Raw genomic sequence first — 13,986 nt, forward strand, 5'->3', positions numbered from 1 at the left:
ACCCCACCTCAAGACCCTGAAAAGTAGGAGTAAAGTACACCTACTACCCCAATAGGACACAATAGTCGTGATAGGGGGATTCTGCAAGAACCACAAACACCAGCAAAGCACTGAAGACGGATTCCTGGACCTGAGGACCTGCAAGGCAAGGGGACCAAGCCCAAGAGTCGCAATAGTGTCCAGGGAGGGCAGGAGCCCAGGAAACCCCGGATGAAGGTGCAAGAAGGCTGCCTCTGGGTGGAAGAAGCCAAGGATTCTGCAACAACGAAAAGGGCTAGGAACTTCTCCTTTGGATGGAAGATGTCCCATGGTGTGCTGGAGGATGCAGAAGTGTTTCCATGCAGAAATACCACAAACGAGCCTTGCTAGCTGCAAGGGTTGCGGCAGAGGTTTTTGGGTGCTGCTGGGGACCAGGAAGGACCAGGATATCGTCCCTTGGAGGAGGAGACAGAGGAGGCGCTCAGCAACTCAGAGAGCCCCCACAGAAGCAGACAGCACCCACCGAAGTACCAGAGCAGGCACTTAGAAGGTTTGTGAACCGGAGTCCACTCAGGGTCACAAAGGAGGATCCCACGATGTTGGAGTCCAACTCAGAGGATTGAGCACTGCAGGACGGAGTGCTGGGGAGCCAGGATAGGCTGTGCATGAAGGAATCCTTGGAGAAGTGCACAGAAGCCGGAGCAGCTGCAAATCACGAAGTACACAGGTTTGCAGTCTAGCGTGGGGAGGCAAGGACTTACCTCCACCAAACTTGGACTGAAGGATCACTGGACTGTGGGAGTCACTTGGATATAGCTCCTGTGTTCCAGGGACCAAGCTAGTCGAGATGAGAGGGGACCCAGAGGACTGGTGATGCAGAAGTTTGGTGCCTGCGTTAGCAGGGGGAAGACTCCGTCAACCCACAGGAGATTTCTTCGGGATTTCCAGTGCAGGGTGAAGGCAGACAGCCCTCTTAGCATGCACCACCGGGAAGCAGTTGAGAAAGCCGGCAGGATTAGGCGCTACAATGTTGGTGGTAGTCGTCTTGCTACTTTGTTTCGGTTTTGCAGGCGTCCTGGAGCAGTCAGCGGTCAATCCTTGGCAGAGGTCGAAGAGGGAAGTGCAGAGGAACTCTGATGAGCTCTTGCATTCGTTATCTGAAGAATACCCCAGAGGAGAGACCCGAAATAGCCAGAAAAGTAGGTTTGGCTACCAAGAAAGGAGGATTGGCTACCAAGAAAGGTAAGAGCCTATCAGAGGGGGTCTCTGACATCACCTGCTGGCACTGGCCACTCAGAGCAGTCCAGTGTGCCCCAACACCTCTGTTTCCAAGATGGCAGAGGTCTGGGACACACTGGAGGAGCTCTGGGAACCTCCCCTGGGAGGTATTGGTCAGGGGAGTGGTCACTCCCCTTTCCTTTGTCCAGTTTCAAACCAGAGCAGGGATGGGGGAATCCGTGAACCGGTGTAGACTGGCTTATGCAGAGATGAGCACCATCAGTGCCCATCAAAGCATTTCCAGAGGCTGGGGGAGGCTACTCCTCCCCAGCCCTTCAAACCTATTTCCAAAGGGAGAGGGTGTAACACCCTCTCTCAGAGGAAATCCTTTGTTCTGCCTTCCTGGGCCGGGGCTGCCCAGACCCCAGGAGGGCAGAATCCTGTCTGAGGTGTTGGCAGCAGCAGCAGCTGCAGTGGAAACCCCGGAAAGGCAGTTTGGCAGTACCTGCGTTCCGTGCTAGAGACCCGGGGGATCATGGAATTGTCCCCCAATACTAGTATGGTATTGGGGTGACAATTCCATGATCTTAGGCATGTTATATGGCCATGTTCGGAGTTACCATTGTGACGCTATACATAGGTAGTGACCTATGTATAGTGCACACGTTTAATGGTGTCCCTGCACTCACAAAGTCCGGGGAAATTGCCCTGGACGATGTGGGGGCACCTTGGCTAGTGCCAGGGTGCACACACACTAAGTAACTTGGCACCCAACCTTCACTAAGTGAGGGTTAGACATATAGGTGACTTATAATTTACTTTTGTGCAGTGAAAAATGGCTGTGAAATAACGTGGACGTTATTTCACTCAGGCTGCAGTGGCAGACCTGTGTAAGAATTGCCTGAGCTCCCTATGGGTGGCAAAAGAAATGCTGCAGCCCATAGGGATCTCCTGGACCCCCAATACCCTGGGTACCTAAGTACCATATACAAGGGAATTATATGGGTGTACCAGTATGCCAATGAGAATTGGTAAATTTAGTCATTAGCCTGCAGTGACAAATTTAAAAAGCAGAGAGAGCATAAACACTGAGGTTCTGGTTAGAAGAGCCTCAGTGATACAGTTAGGCACCTCACAGGTAACACATACAGGTCACATACTATGAGCACTGGGGTCCTGCCTAGCAGGATCCCAGTGACACAAGGGCTAAAACAAACATACATACAGTGAAATTGGGGGTAACATGCCAGGCAAGATGGTACTTTCCTACAGCTACCAGGCTAGCAACCGACAAGCCTTGGCAGCGGCAAAAGTAGTCTGTCATTATTTCATTGGCTGGAGGTCATCTGGGATGGAGTAGCTTCTCGAAACTTGGTGGGAGCTTCACTACCAGGTCACCGACTTTATATAAGCTTGCTTGCAAGGAGCCCGACAGGTTGCGCTACGTGGGACATCAGCACAACTATTCTTCTGGTGGTTACTGGTATCAACATTCAGGGGAGGATTCTTTACTTTCTGGCTTCTACTGGAGTCCCTCTTGCTGGGAGCAATGAGTTTTCACCACGGGCACATGGCAGTCACACAGTTCCATTATATGGTCTCCTCAGGGCACTTAAATGTTCTCTCTTTGTGCTGCAGTGGAGTCCAAAGTCCTGTTGTCAGTGACCACGTCTTCCCTGTGCCTCTTCTGGGTTTCAAAGACAGAACTGAGTTTCTGGTGCCCGGGGAGGCACTTAAATCATGGTTTAGGGGGTGCTGAGGGTATGGGGGACAGTAGCAAATGGGCTACTGGTCCCTGCGCCTAGTCCTCCCCTGAAGTGACCACTTTCTGTGTGAGTATGTCACTTTTCTACCCAGAACCCACTATTCCTAAGGTTTGCCAACATGGCAGATCCTTTCCAGACCTTCAAGCCCACCCTTAAGGTGTGGCTCGTCTTTGGGAGGTGTACACCTCCTGAATAACTAGTTTCCCCACATGCCAGCTTGGTCAGGGTGGGAAGGGCTTTGTTCTCGAGTGGGGGACAAGAGATTTCATATCAAGGGCAGTGAAGCCTTTGAGGCTCACCGCCTTGATCACTGTACACGCTAGCCATCCTGGGAGGGTAGAGGTGTGACCTCCGTCCTGCTCAAGTCCTTTGTCTGCGTTCTTGAGGAAGTGTTAGCATAACCAGAAGGAGGCTAGGCTCTTGTCTTGGCGGCAAATGGCTTAGAAGAGCCGCAAGGCAGGGGAAAGCTGGTATCTTGGTGGGCGTCCTCTGAGGATGCCACCTGGGTAATTTTTACTAATCTTGGGCTTGGGAATCATGCTCAGGGTTAGAAAGCACAGTGTTTGACACCGTACATAGGGAAGATCGGTCATGCCATCATGGGGATGAACATTTGAAGACTGCAACATGCCAGCCCATGTTATCCTATGGACTGGACTGCTAGTCATTTTTGGTAGCATTGAGTTTTGAATGCTGCCACAGGACCATATATGCTCATGTATATATGCCCACAATCACAACACAGTGCACCCTGCTTCCTGGATTATAGGAGGCCTGCCTTACGGGTAACTCTCCTGTGCTAGGGCAGTGAATGAACTCTGCCTGTACTTGGTGAGGGCAGAGTTGAACTCGAGCAGGCAGGCTGCTCATGCAGGCTGACATGACAGCTCTGTATGTTTATTTTTACTTGGGCAAACAGGGAGGCACAATCAGTACTGCAGCCCTGGTGACCCTTTTACCGTCCCTACCCTAGGTATCACTGGTACCATTTACAAGGGCCTTTCAGGGCTGGTAAAGTCTTTACCACTTGGGTTTGCAAAATTCTCAGTACAATTTAAGGGAAAGAACACTGATACTGAGGTCTGGTTAGCAGGCCTGAATACACTATCGGGTCAAAAGCAACAGCATCAAGCAGTACAAAGTGTGTGGGGGGGGGGGAGGTGACCATCCAAAAAGGGGACTTTACAACATGGCCCATGCATGTTTCAGATGAAACTAAAGCTAAATCTTCACACTACAGAGTTCTGTGCTCTGCTGCCAGCTCACTCAAACAGAAAGAAAAAATAAAGGATCTAGAAATATTCTATAAGACTTAAGCTAAATTATCTGGTTTAACTCTAGATACATTTCTGACCTTCATGTCAAGGACATCAACAAGAGTCCTAGATATCAATCAGAGCTACTGAAGAACATCAACATCATCCCTCAAATAAACTTCAGATCTACTGCTGAAGCTTTGGTGGTCATGTATTGAATATGGAACTACTTATGGAGTAGGAAGAAATAGATACTTACTACGGATATCAGATAAATACTTTTACTTTGTATCTTTTCCACTTAATGTTAATGTGTTTCCATCAGTGGTGTACGCCATGTAAATTAAACAGTTACAGTAAAACATTTTTTTCTGTTATCCCCTTCACCAAGCGAATAATAAGTGTGAGGTCTCCTCAGTGCAATTTAAACATGAGGCAAACAATTTGAATATTTTGTTCATTAAATCATAACCCAATATGTCCCTTTTATACTTAGAGTATTCCTATCAAATGTTTTACGGGTTTCACTAGAATCGTATTTAAAATTAACTAAACGTGTTGAGCACAAGGGACTTGAGTACAAATAAACTAGTTTAGGGTACACGGTAAAGTACGAGGACAAACATGTGCCTTCTCAGATGGGAAGGAATTAGAACTTGTGCCTTCCTGCTAAATTATGTGTAATCCATTATGAGTAGGAGGAAACATTTAAATTTAGCTTGTCACGTATAAGTGAATTATTTTGCCTTGAAGAAGACTAACTATTTACCTATTCATGAAAAACTGTTTCAACTTACCTCTCTCAGAAACTTGAGATCTTTTGGCTCTTCCCTTTAAAAATAAGCCACCCTTAAATTATCTTTTTTCAGTGAATGCTGAAAAAGTTGCCATGCTCTTCCATAAGAATTATTCCCTTCCTTAAGATTTTCAAATTAACTCAAACCAGAAAAAACTCTTAGAACGCGTCTAGCTTTTTCACCTTTACAGAATATGAAACACTGTTCCATGTCACACAAGACTCAATTGCTTCCAGTTTGTTACATCTTATTTGAGAGTACACTCAGTCACCTGATCTGGTGTCCTGGCCTTTAAGTTCCAACTCACTTGAACTCATTTCCTCCTAAAAACCTACTCCTGTTTTCAGTTTGCCACCTCACCTGGGAGGTTATCTCACTTCAGCTAGGACATTCTCTTGGTAATGATCCCCGCCACAGCTTTCATATTCAGACCTGAACTGAACATTACTTTTTGTCTGTAAGACAAAGGCCTCTTTGTAATTATTTACCTATATTATCAATGTTCTCTCTGTAATTAATTATTCTCTGAAATTACACTGTACCGAGCCTTGTACTCTAACGCCTACTGGAGTTGAGAAAAACATTATAGACTACTATGTAATCAAAATCAAATTAGACCATGAAATCTAGACAGGAGTTTACATAGACAATGATACATCTGACAATGAAAATACCAAGGGGACAGCCAAGCAGATAAATACATCTAAAATGCCTGACTAGTAAGATATAGCTCAGTGGTCACCAACCTTTTCCGTAATAAGTGCTACTTATGTAAAATGAAAATCACCTGAGTTACTAATATAAATAGTGTTGTAATAGTGGCCATATGAGACAAGATTACATAACTGGTCACTGTATGCAAGATGACTAGCAGTGATCACCATCAGGCAGGGCTTCCAGCAGCAATATAAAACAGGCTTTTTCTATTTGAAATATCTGTACATGGGTAATACATAACTGCCATAGCAGCAATGCCTCAGGTACCAAATTCATAATATTAGTAACATCTCCCAAGTGCCATCTGATTATCACTCAAGTATCAGCTTTAAATCTATTTTGGAAATTATGAGGTCTGAAAATAAATATTTTTGTCTAGAATACACGCCATTTAATTTTGTTTAACATATTAATTCAACCAAGCAAAAGCTTCTACTTATGTAGGCTTGGCTGCACAGAGGAGAGCTACTTATAAGTGGTGGGAGAGCTACCAGTATCTCAAAAGCTACTTGTTGGAGAACCCTGATCTAGCTCTTAACATTGCCATCTAATTTCCTTCTATTTGGTGCATTATGGTAACGTGTATGTGTTAGAGAGAGCGAGGGAGTTGAGTGTTTCTGTAAGTGTGTAAATATTACAGCGCTTAATTGTTTGGATGTATGTGCGCACATATGGGTCTGTCTCTGGCAGCTTCAAAGCACTTTGTTACCTACCAAAACAAAGAGATGGAGATTAACATGGAATATGCTGGTTATTCAATTTAATTGTAGAGTGGACCCTGGAGCATGAGCGGAAAATTACACTACCGACACTCCACACTAAGGTAGAAGTTACCCAAACAAATGTTGGTAAAGGATGAAACACTAATGATTAAAGCCTGGGAGTATTATGACGAGCAAGGGTGTACCACTTTAGGAAAGGAGAAGTATTACAGGAATCTGGAAGAGTTCAAGTGAGTGTGGTCGAATGTGGGCGCTTTGCTAGAAGTCTTTAATTCACATTGCCATATTTGATACTATAAGAGTGTGGTAGGGAGAGCAATGTTTTTGATTTTCTTTTTCTGGCGGCACCTACAAAGGTGCACTAAGGAGGCTAGGAATGCAGACATTTGCAAACCCTAACCAGGAAAACCTCATAGTTACGCTGGTTAATGGCTTTTATCAAAACTGGAGTAATGTAATCACGTGCAGCAAGAATTCCACACTCCAAACTGTCTGTGAATTTATTCACATCATGTAACGTTGGCTGCGCCATCTGAAATACAACTTAGTACACCCCATAAAGGCAGTACTGGGAAACACTCGTGTCCCTCAGTGCCTCGTGGATTCATTAGTGGCCTATAGCAGTGTGTTAATGTGAAGTAGGTTAACACTGTTGCCACATTACAAGACAAGCTACAAATGGATAAGACCCCGAGAGGTTAGTGCATTTTCAAATGAGAGAAGAAGTGCCGAGATCGTCTGGTACAGTTTCACTCTTTCCATGGGTCTGCATTAGTGAAAACACTGTGTCCTGCCACTTCTGGGGGGAAATGCTTTGAACGAAGGATACATGGATACATACGTCCTGACACTTGTTGATTGACACTTGCCTAGTTCCTGGTGTTAAGAAAGTCCCTGGTTAAGAAGATGGATATGGGCAATCAAAGGACTTTTCTCTGTCTACTCACTAAATACCTTTTCAATTGCTGTTTTCTATGATCGATCAAGGAAAGCTGAGAAAACACCTTATGTGGTGTCTGGGGCAGATAATTTAAATAGACTCTTCATTCTCAGTGAAGGCCCATGCTTCAACAAAGGTATGCATCTATATGAAGTAAGCAACAGCCATTGAGATAGGTATCCTCTTTCGTCTTATGTGGAGTGATGCTGTTTCTTCTCTTTATATGTGTAAATATTTCACCATAACTTGATTGACAGGAGCATTAAGATCGGTTCTTTATCAAGCCATTGTTTCATATAGAGCTTTTTGAATGAAGGTGACTTCATTTTTTTGTGGGTTGGCAGCACAGAAGTCAAACAAACATTCTGCCTACAATACATTTGGGTCTACTTTTTGCACCTATTGTGTTTTTTTTACCATCCTCTTCAGCCACTGGTGTGAAGCCAGTGTCTTGCTCCATCATATATTTGTTCAGAAAAGCAGGGTATTTCTATCTTACCTAATGTTATTGGCTACGAGTGCATCCTCTTGATGTCTATTGGAATGCCTGAGGGACGATTAAACACCTCAGCTTGTGCTCCACACTCTCTATGAGGCTGACCACACCCCTCAGCTAATCCACTACCCAAAGGCAGCCACTGAGCCAACACCACCCACCCTCCGCTCACAGAGGACATGAGACAATTTTCAGGCACAGCCAGACACAATGAGAGCAAGACCATAATAATAAAGTCTCGATGCTAAAACTGAAGGTTATGGTGTTCTCCTGTGCTGCGAGTAACACCAGACGTATCACTTCTCTTTCTCTTAGCCTTGACAGGTATCCTATACTTCAACAAACAAGAAAAATTGCCATATGGCGTATGATACCTTACTTCTTTTTTTAACAAACAGAGAAAAGCTATACGTATTTGTGGAGTCAGCTATGTGCATTGAGCAGTCTGCAATTTAACACAATTCAGATAGATGCTTGTTTCTGTGCATGTATTGTATCTGTATATATTACAATTGCCTTAGGGGACTTCAAAGTTTTTTGTGAATTTGTGTTGCTATTTTATAAATGTGTGCTGTACAGCCCTGCAAAATGGGGTGGAAAGCCCCCTGCTGCGTACCCTAGAGTATCTTTAACTGGACATGTGTTTACCTTTTGTGGTCATTTCCTGAACTTGCTTGCATTTACGATTAGGGAGCAGCCCTGCCAAGAGTCCCCCATGTAGGGTTTCACTAAGCATTCAGGGAATTTGCACGAATTGAGACAAGGTGCCCATAATGGTCATGCAAATCAACTGATTGAACTGACAGTCTCTTCATTACCTTTTCTTTGAAGCCTTTTACGTTTTACTTGTGTTTCTGCCTGAAGTTGCCACAGACAACCAACAGGAAGAGCATGTAGGGTCATGTGTGCTGATGGCCCTTCCCCTAAGTGTTCCTAAAATCCTGATTTGATCTGAAGCTCGCCTTCTTCTTCAGGCAGGCATTGTGATTTGTGCTGCCACTTTGGTATCTGCCTGTCTGCTTCAGAGACCGCTCATGCTCAGGGGCAGCCCTCCGCTATGGCGGAGGAACGTTGCCCTGCTGCTGTAAGCAGAAATTTAAAGTGATAATAAAAGTGTTTTATTATCACTATATGTTTCCACTTAGTGAGGGTAGGGCAGGGCCAGCCACCCCCACGTCACCAGGGAGGAGGAGTGGAATGTGCACTTCTAAGTGCACGTCAGTTTGGTCATCTGTCTGAGGCCAGCCAAACTGACATGCACACTTAAGAACTCTCCATCCGCTGTGTTGTACAGCCAGGTGGAGACCAAGCACAGTCTCCCACTCCCTCCCTGAGCAGCATTTCTGCCCGCTCAGGTCAATCCTGGCACCTCTGTCCCTCCCCACCTAAGCCATGTGCTGTTACCAGCATGAGAGAAGCATCAGGATTGGGTGGGGAGGAAGAAGACAAGAAGAATCGAGGCGGCAGGAACGATGGAACACCAAGACAGCAGGTACGTTTAAAAAAAATATATTATTACCTCCCCCTCTCCGTGCGCTGCCCCGCCCCTAACTGGCAGCAGCCGCTTCTTCCCATGCTTCATTCTCCGAGCACTATGGGGTCAGTGGTCTGAGTCACAGACGGCCTGGTAAACTGATTTCCAAGACATGCACCCTAAAGCTGGTGTGAGTCTCTACATCACTGAATTCCTCTGCCATCACATATCGGCACCAACCAACTATGGTCCCAACTATCAGAAGCTCAAAGATGGCGTCTGGTGGAATTGCTGCAGAGCCATGGGTGAACGTGTGCATAAATGTGAGGTCTCACGTCAAATGGCCCACAACTCATAACAAGCATTTGCAATGCAATGGGTCTTGCATTTGATCGAGTTAGAGCTATTAGCACTGTAAACTCCTAACCAGACTTTTCTTGCCACATAAACTGATAATGAAAAGAAAACAGTTTCACATATGCGAGCTGATGGTCACCATGATCATGAAGGACACAGAAAAGGAAACACAAGTTCGCTCACAGTGAAACGTATTGGCAAAAGTGAAATTATCCATGTAACTGGCAAAAGTAGAATTATCCAGCCATTCAGAAAACACGGAGCCTCATATGTTTTGAGTAGTTTACCGGTGCTGTAGAGAAGGGCTAAACACCAGAAAAGGCATGACGTATGCATGGCTTTCACTAATGAAATCAAGCAAATTTTAAAAGGCAAGCCTACAAACAAACCAACCAAACTGGTGGGCGTGGTTAAAAGCCCACAGAGAGATTACAACAGGTGCCAGAGCGCTTGTGCATGCTGGATCCTAAAAACTTCCAGTCTTTACCCTAATGACAGTATTACAGCTCAGCAAGGCTCTGGAGGTTCTAGATACGGATAATGGTGCAAATAGAGGTCGGGCCTGCTGTTTCAGCGTGTGACAGAAGCATATCCTGGCCAGTGCCCAGGCGTCCTCAAGTATCCCTGCGTTGGGAGTTCCTGAAAGCAATAATGCGGTTTCCACGCATGAACAGAAGGCTGGCATAAGCAGCCAGCCTCCCTCCCCCCTCTCTGCACACGAACCAAAACATACACCTTCATTGACGCGATGTCATTGCATTTTGTTTCTCAATAGGGCTTCTGGCGAGAGCCACCTGGTTCCCTGCGAGTGTGGAGGAGGAAAAAGTGAAGAGTTAAAAGTGTCGAGGGAAACAAGATGGAGACAGGGATAAGGTGAAAGAAATGTTATTTATTTATGCGAACACTGCCCGGAAGTGTTAGAGCACTTCATCCAGGAAGTTAAAAACATATAAAAATCATAAGTTACACCAGTCACGTAGACAGCGTAACAAGATGTGAAGAGGTCCGATATCCAAGAAGGTAATATCAATATTGAAGCAGAGGTGTAGGCCACAGTGCAAGGTTCTTGCAAATTCTAAGTCTGTGGTAGGCTGTGGGCAACAGAGAAATCAACGAAAGGATACTTAGAATACAAGATTTTTCAATTTGGATTTGAAGATTGAAACTATGGGAAATGAAGAAAACAATTTTGGAAAAAACGTATCACGCTTGCTGGTTCTCTTATTAGGGCATCCTTGGCCTCTGTCACACATGCAACTCGAGGTGCATTTTTGCTACGGGGTATCGAGATATCAGTGTTGGGAGCCATATTAACGTTATTTACATCCCGCAGGGAATCAACAAAGTTATTTCGAGGTATATACCCTTTATGTTTGGTATTCTGAGTGAAAGAGGAACCGAGGAAGTAGATTTGAGAACTTGCAGGGCTGATCAGGAGTGATTCAATTGTTTCCGGACCACTAAAGGGGTAATTTTTAAAACTCATGTCACTGCATGAACATAACCGGAATTTTCTGCTTGTGATAACCTGTCACTCGAAATATCATACATGTCGCACTGAAATGCCAAAAATACACACGTCGAAAAACCGTACATGTCAAATGTAAGCAACCTGAGAGTTATGACACAGTCAGGCATATTGTGACTTCTGTGAAACCCCCTTCAAAAAACGTATTAACAAAAAGTGTCTCTACAGCCTTAGTGCCCCCCAAGCCTTCCACTATAATGTCCATAACCTTACAGTTGGCATGTGCTCAAGTTGCTGATCCCATGTGTGCCTTCTGGCTTCATGGCTGCCCATCTATATGTGGTCTTAGTGTTTGCTTGTATGATTGTATGGTCTGTAAGAGTAGACTCATCAATGTATAAGGGTCTGGGAGTAGGATCTACTGATATATGAACAGGAAGAAGGCATGACGTGGCTTAGTGAGCTATTGATTTGGCTTTAATATGCTATTACTTGCACGCAAAAGTCATGTGCTATTGTATGCAAAAACAGGCGTGCACAAATTCTGTTCCCTTTCCTTGGCACATTAAGCCCAGACCTATTGGCTTTGTCAGTTGATTGTTTTTTTTTTTTTTTTTTGGTCCTGAACTCCTCATATAGCATTGTATGTGCAATTATATTCAACCACAACTGTCACACAGCAAACACCAGGCGACCATCTTCTTTGTACACTAGTTAGAGTAGGAATGAAAGGAGGCCTGGATGCTGGGGCACTACTCATTTTAAACTGTAGATAAGTGCAGAGCTGGTAGGAAAATGGGTCAGTAAAGGGCACAGGCCTTTCTACTACTTACATGTCCAAGCTGCTGCCTCATCAGAGGTTGATTGGTAGGGTCCTGCTACGGCTGCAACTCGGACGGTGTACTGGGTTCCAGGTTTTAGTCCTTCTACTTCTACGTCAGCCATGTTTCCTCCTATGGAGATATTTTTTTCTAGTACGCCAGTCTCTGCACTGTGAAGGATCACCTCATAGGACTGACGTTCTCCAGCTGCTTTCGTCCATTGTGCTCGTAAACTTGTGGCATTCCTCGAGCTCTTGAGACTTATGTTGGAAGGTGACAAAGGGTCTGCAAAGTTAAACACAGGTTTTAAAGACATACTTTACTAGATCATGGTTGAGAACATTCAAGAGTCTTTACTAGGTTATGCCCAGGGCTACTGGAATTATGTGAATCTGCAGGCACTGAATTTTTTACGCAATTGTGCATTTGCCTCATTTGCTACATCATCCATCCTCTGATGTTTGCTCTGCAGATTTTAAGAAAAGAAATTCTAACTCAAATGGATCCTAGTTATTAAAAGCGTGGCAACATGGGTCACAGTAGCAGGCCCTTCGCAAAGGTTAAAGTGGTCATATATCAGTTCCTTATTTCTCTATTTGGTTATTTAATTGGTACTACTGAGGTAACATCTTTGCAGATTGGTGCAGTATCCGTTACCTCCTTTAGAAGAAGAGATGCTAGACCACTCACTACAATAATATTTCTACTCACTGGGCTTACAACACATTCTCATTTTTTTCCTTCTCAGTCACCTCGGGTAGGGCCTGTGCCTGCCTGCTTGATGCTGATGAAAACATTTCGATCTAGTTCCATAAGATGGGAAAAGACCAATACCTTTCAACTCTCAGTGTAAATGTACTTTCTGCTTCTTCAGATATTTCCCAGGCCTTTCAAGTGAAGGAATTTGAAATATCGGATTGTGAAAAAGCCTCAAGCCATGCATTTAATAACTTTGTATTCAACCGAATGATGTCTTGGCAAGATTCACACAATTGCTTGCACTGTCCTTTCTCACAGGATGCAGTCTAAATAAACGGGATTCCACGCTGGACATACAATAGACCATTCACTCCCTGCTACGTCTCCTCTGACATGGCGTCCTTGAATCTCTTCTAGCTTTCTGTCTCTTCTCTGTGGAGGCCTTGACCTCTGGCTGTTCCTTTGACTCTCACTCCACTTACTGCCTCCAAATTGGATTGCATTTCTGCAAAAGTACGATGACATCGATGAATTCCATTCCTAAATTACTGCATACAGGACACAGTTCTGAGATGTAATTAGCAGAAAACAAGCTCCATTCATTTTAAATTGTCAGAAGAACCCTTCCAAAAATGGTATACATCGTGTCTCTAACCGAGGCAAATCCAGACACACAGCCGGGGGATGCACAGCCCAGTAAACTCCATCATTTGAGGTCAGACATTGTCGTTCTATTTGAGGTTTTGGGTTTAATAATAAGAAGAAGATTAAGTGAATGGTGGAGCCAGGGTAATACTTGTAGTATTATAAATGTATACTTTCGCCTGTTCTCCTCAGCATATAAATCACTCTCCCATAGCTTCGTCCAAGCGAATTCATACAGATTATGAGTCCGACTTTGGTACCGAGATACTGGGGTCAGAATCTATGTTAGCAGCGGTATCTCCGCACCAAGGTCTGGCCTTTCTGAACTTTTTTCACAGAAATAGACAATAACTCCTCGAAGCTAGAGTTACAGGGCAGATATTCCTAATTTCTGTGAAAAAATACATTGCTGATGTTTTCTGCCTGCTCAAAGCAGGCAGAAGAAGTCAGTGGGAGTGCTGGTGGTGCGTGGGGCATGGGGTCAAGGGAGAAGGCGCAGGGCACACGCGTATGTCATGTGGGAGCATGTTCTGCTCCCTCACGACTGAATCAGGTGGTAAGCAGGAGCGGGCAATGCTGCTGCCCACAGCCGCTGCCCTGCAGCAACATTAACAGGCCCAATAATGATCTA

The 13,986-nt window shown here is 44.8% G+C and overlaps 1 protein-coding gene across 5 annotated transcripts in view; it reads right to left on the minus strand.

The window, feature by feature from the left end:
* LOC138300066 (receptor-type tyrosine-protein phosphatase V-like) overlaps positions 1-13,986 on the minus strand; it is a 573,371-nt gene that overhangs the window by 306,339 nt on the left and 253,046 nt on the right. For all 5 annotated transcript variants that reach the window (XM_069238934.1, XM_069238932.1, XM_069238933.1 and 2 more), the window contains one exon: positions 12,024-12,296. In XM_069238934.1, the coding sequence (XP_069095035.1) occupies positions 12,024-12,296 (273 nt within the window). The remainder of the gene's footprint in view (positions 1-12,023; positions 12,297-13,986) is intronic.

Source organism: Pleurodeles waltl, chromosome 6 (assembly GCF_031143425.1).
Source record: "Pleurodeles waltl isolate 20211129_DDA chromosome 6, aPleWal1.hap1.20221129, whole genome shotgun sequence".
Lineage (NCBI taxonomy): Eukaryota > Metazoa > Chordata > Amphibia > Caudata > Salamandridae > Pleurodeles > Pleurodeles waltl.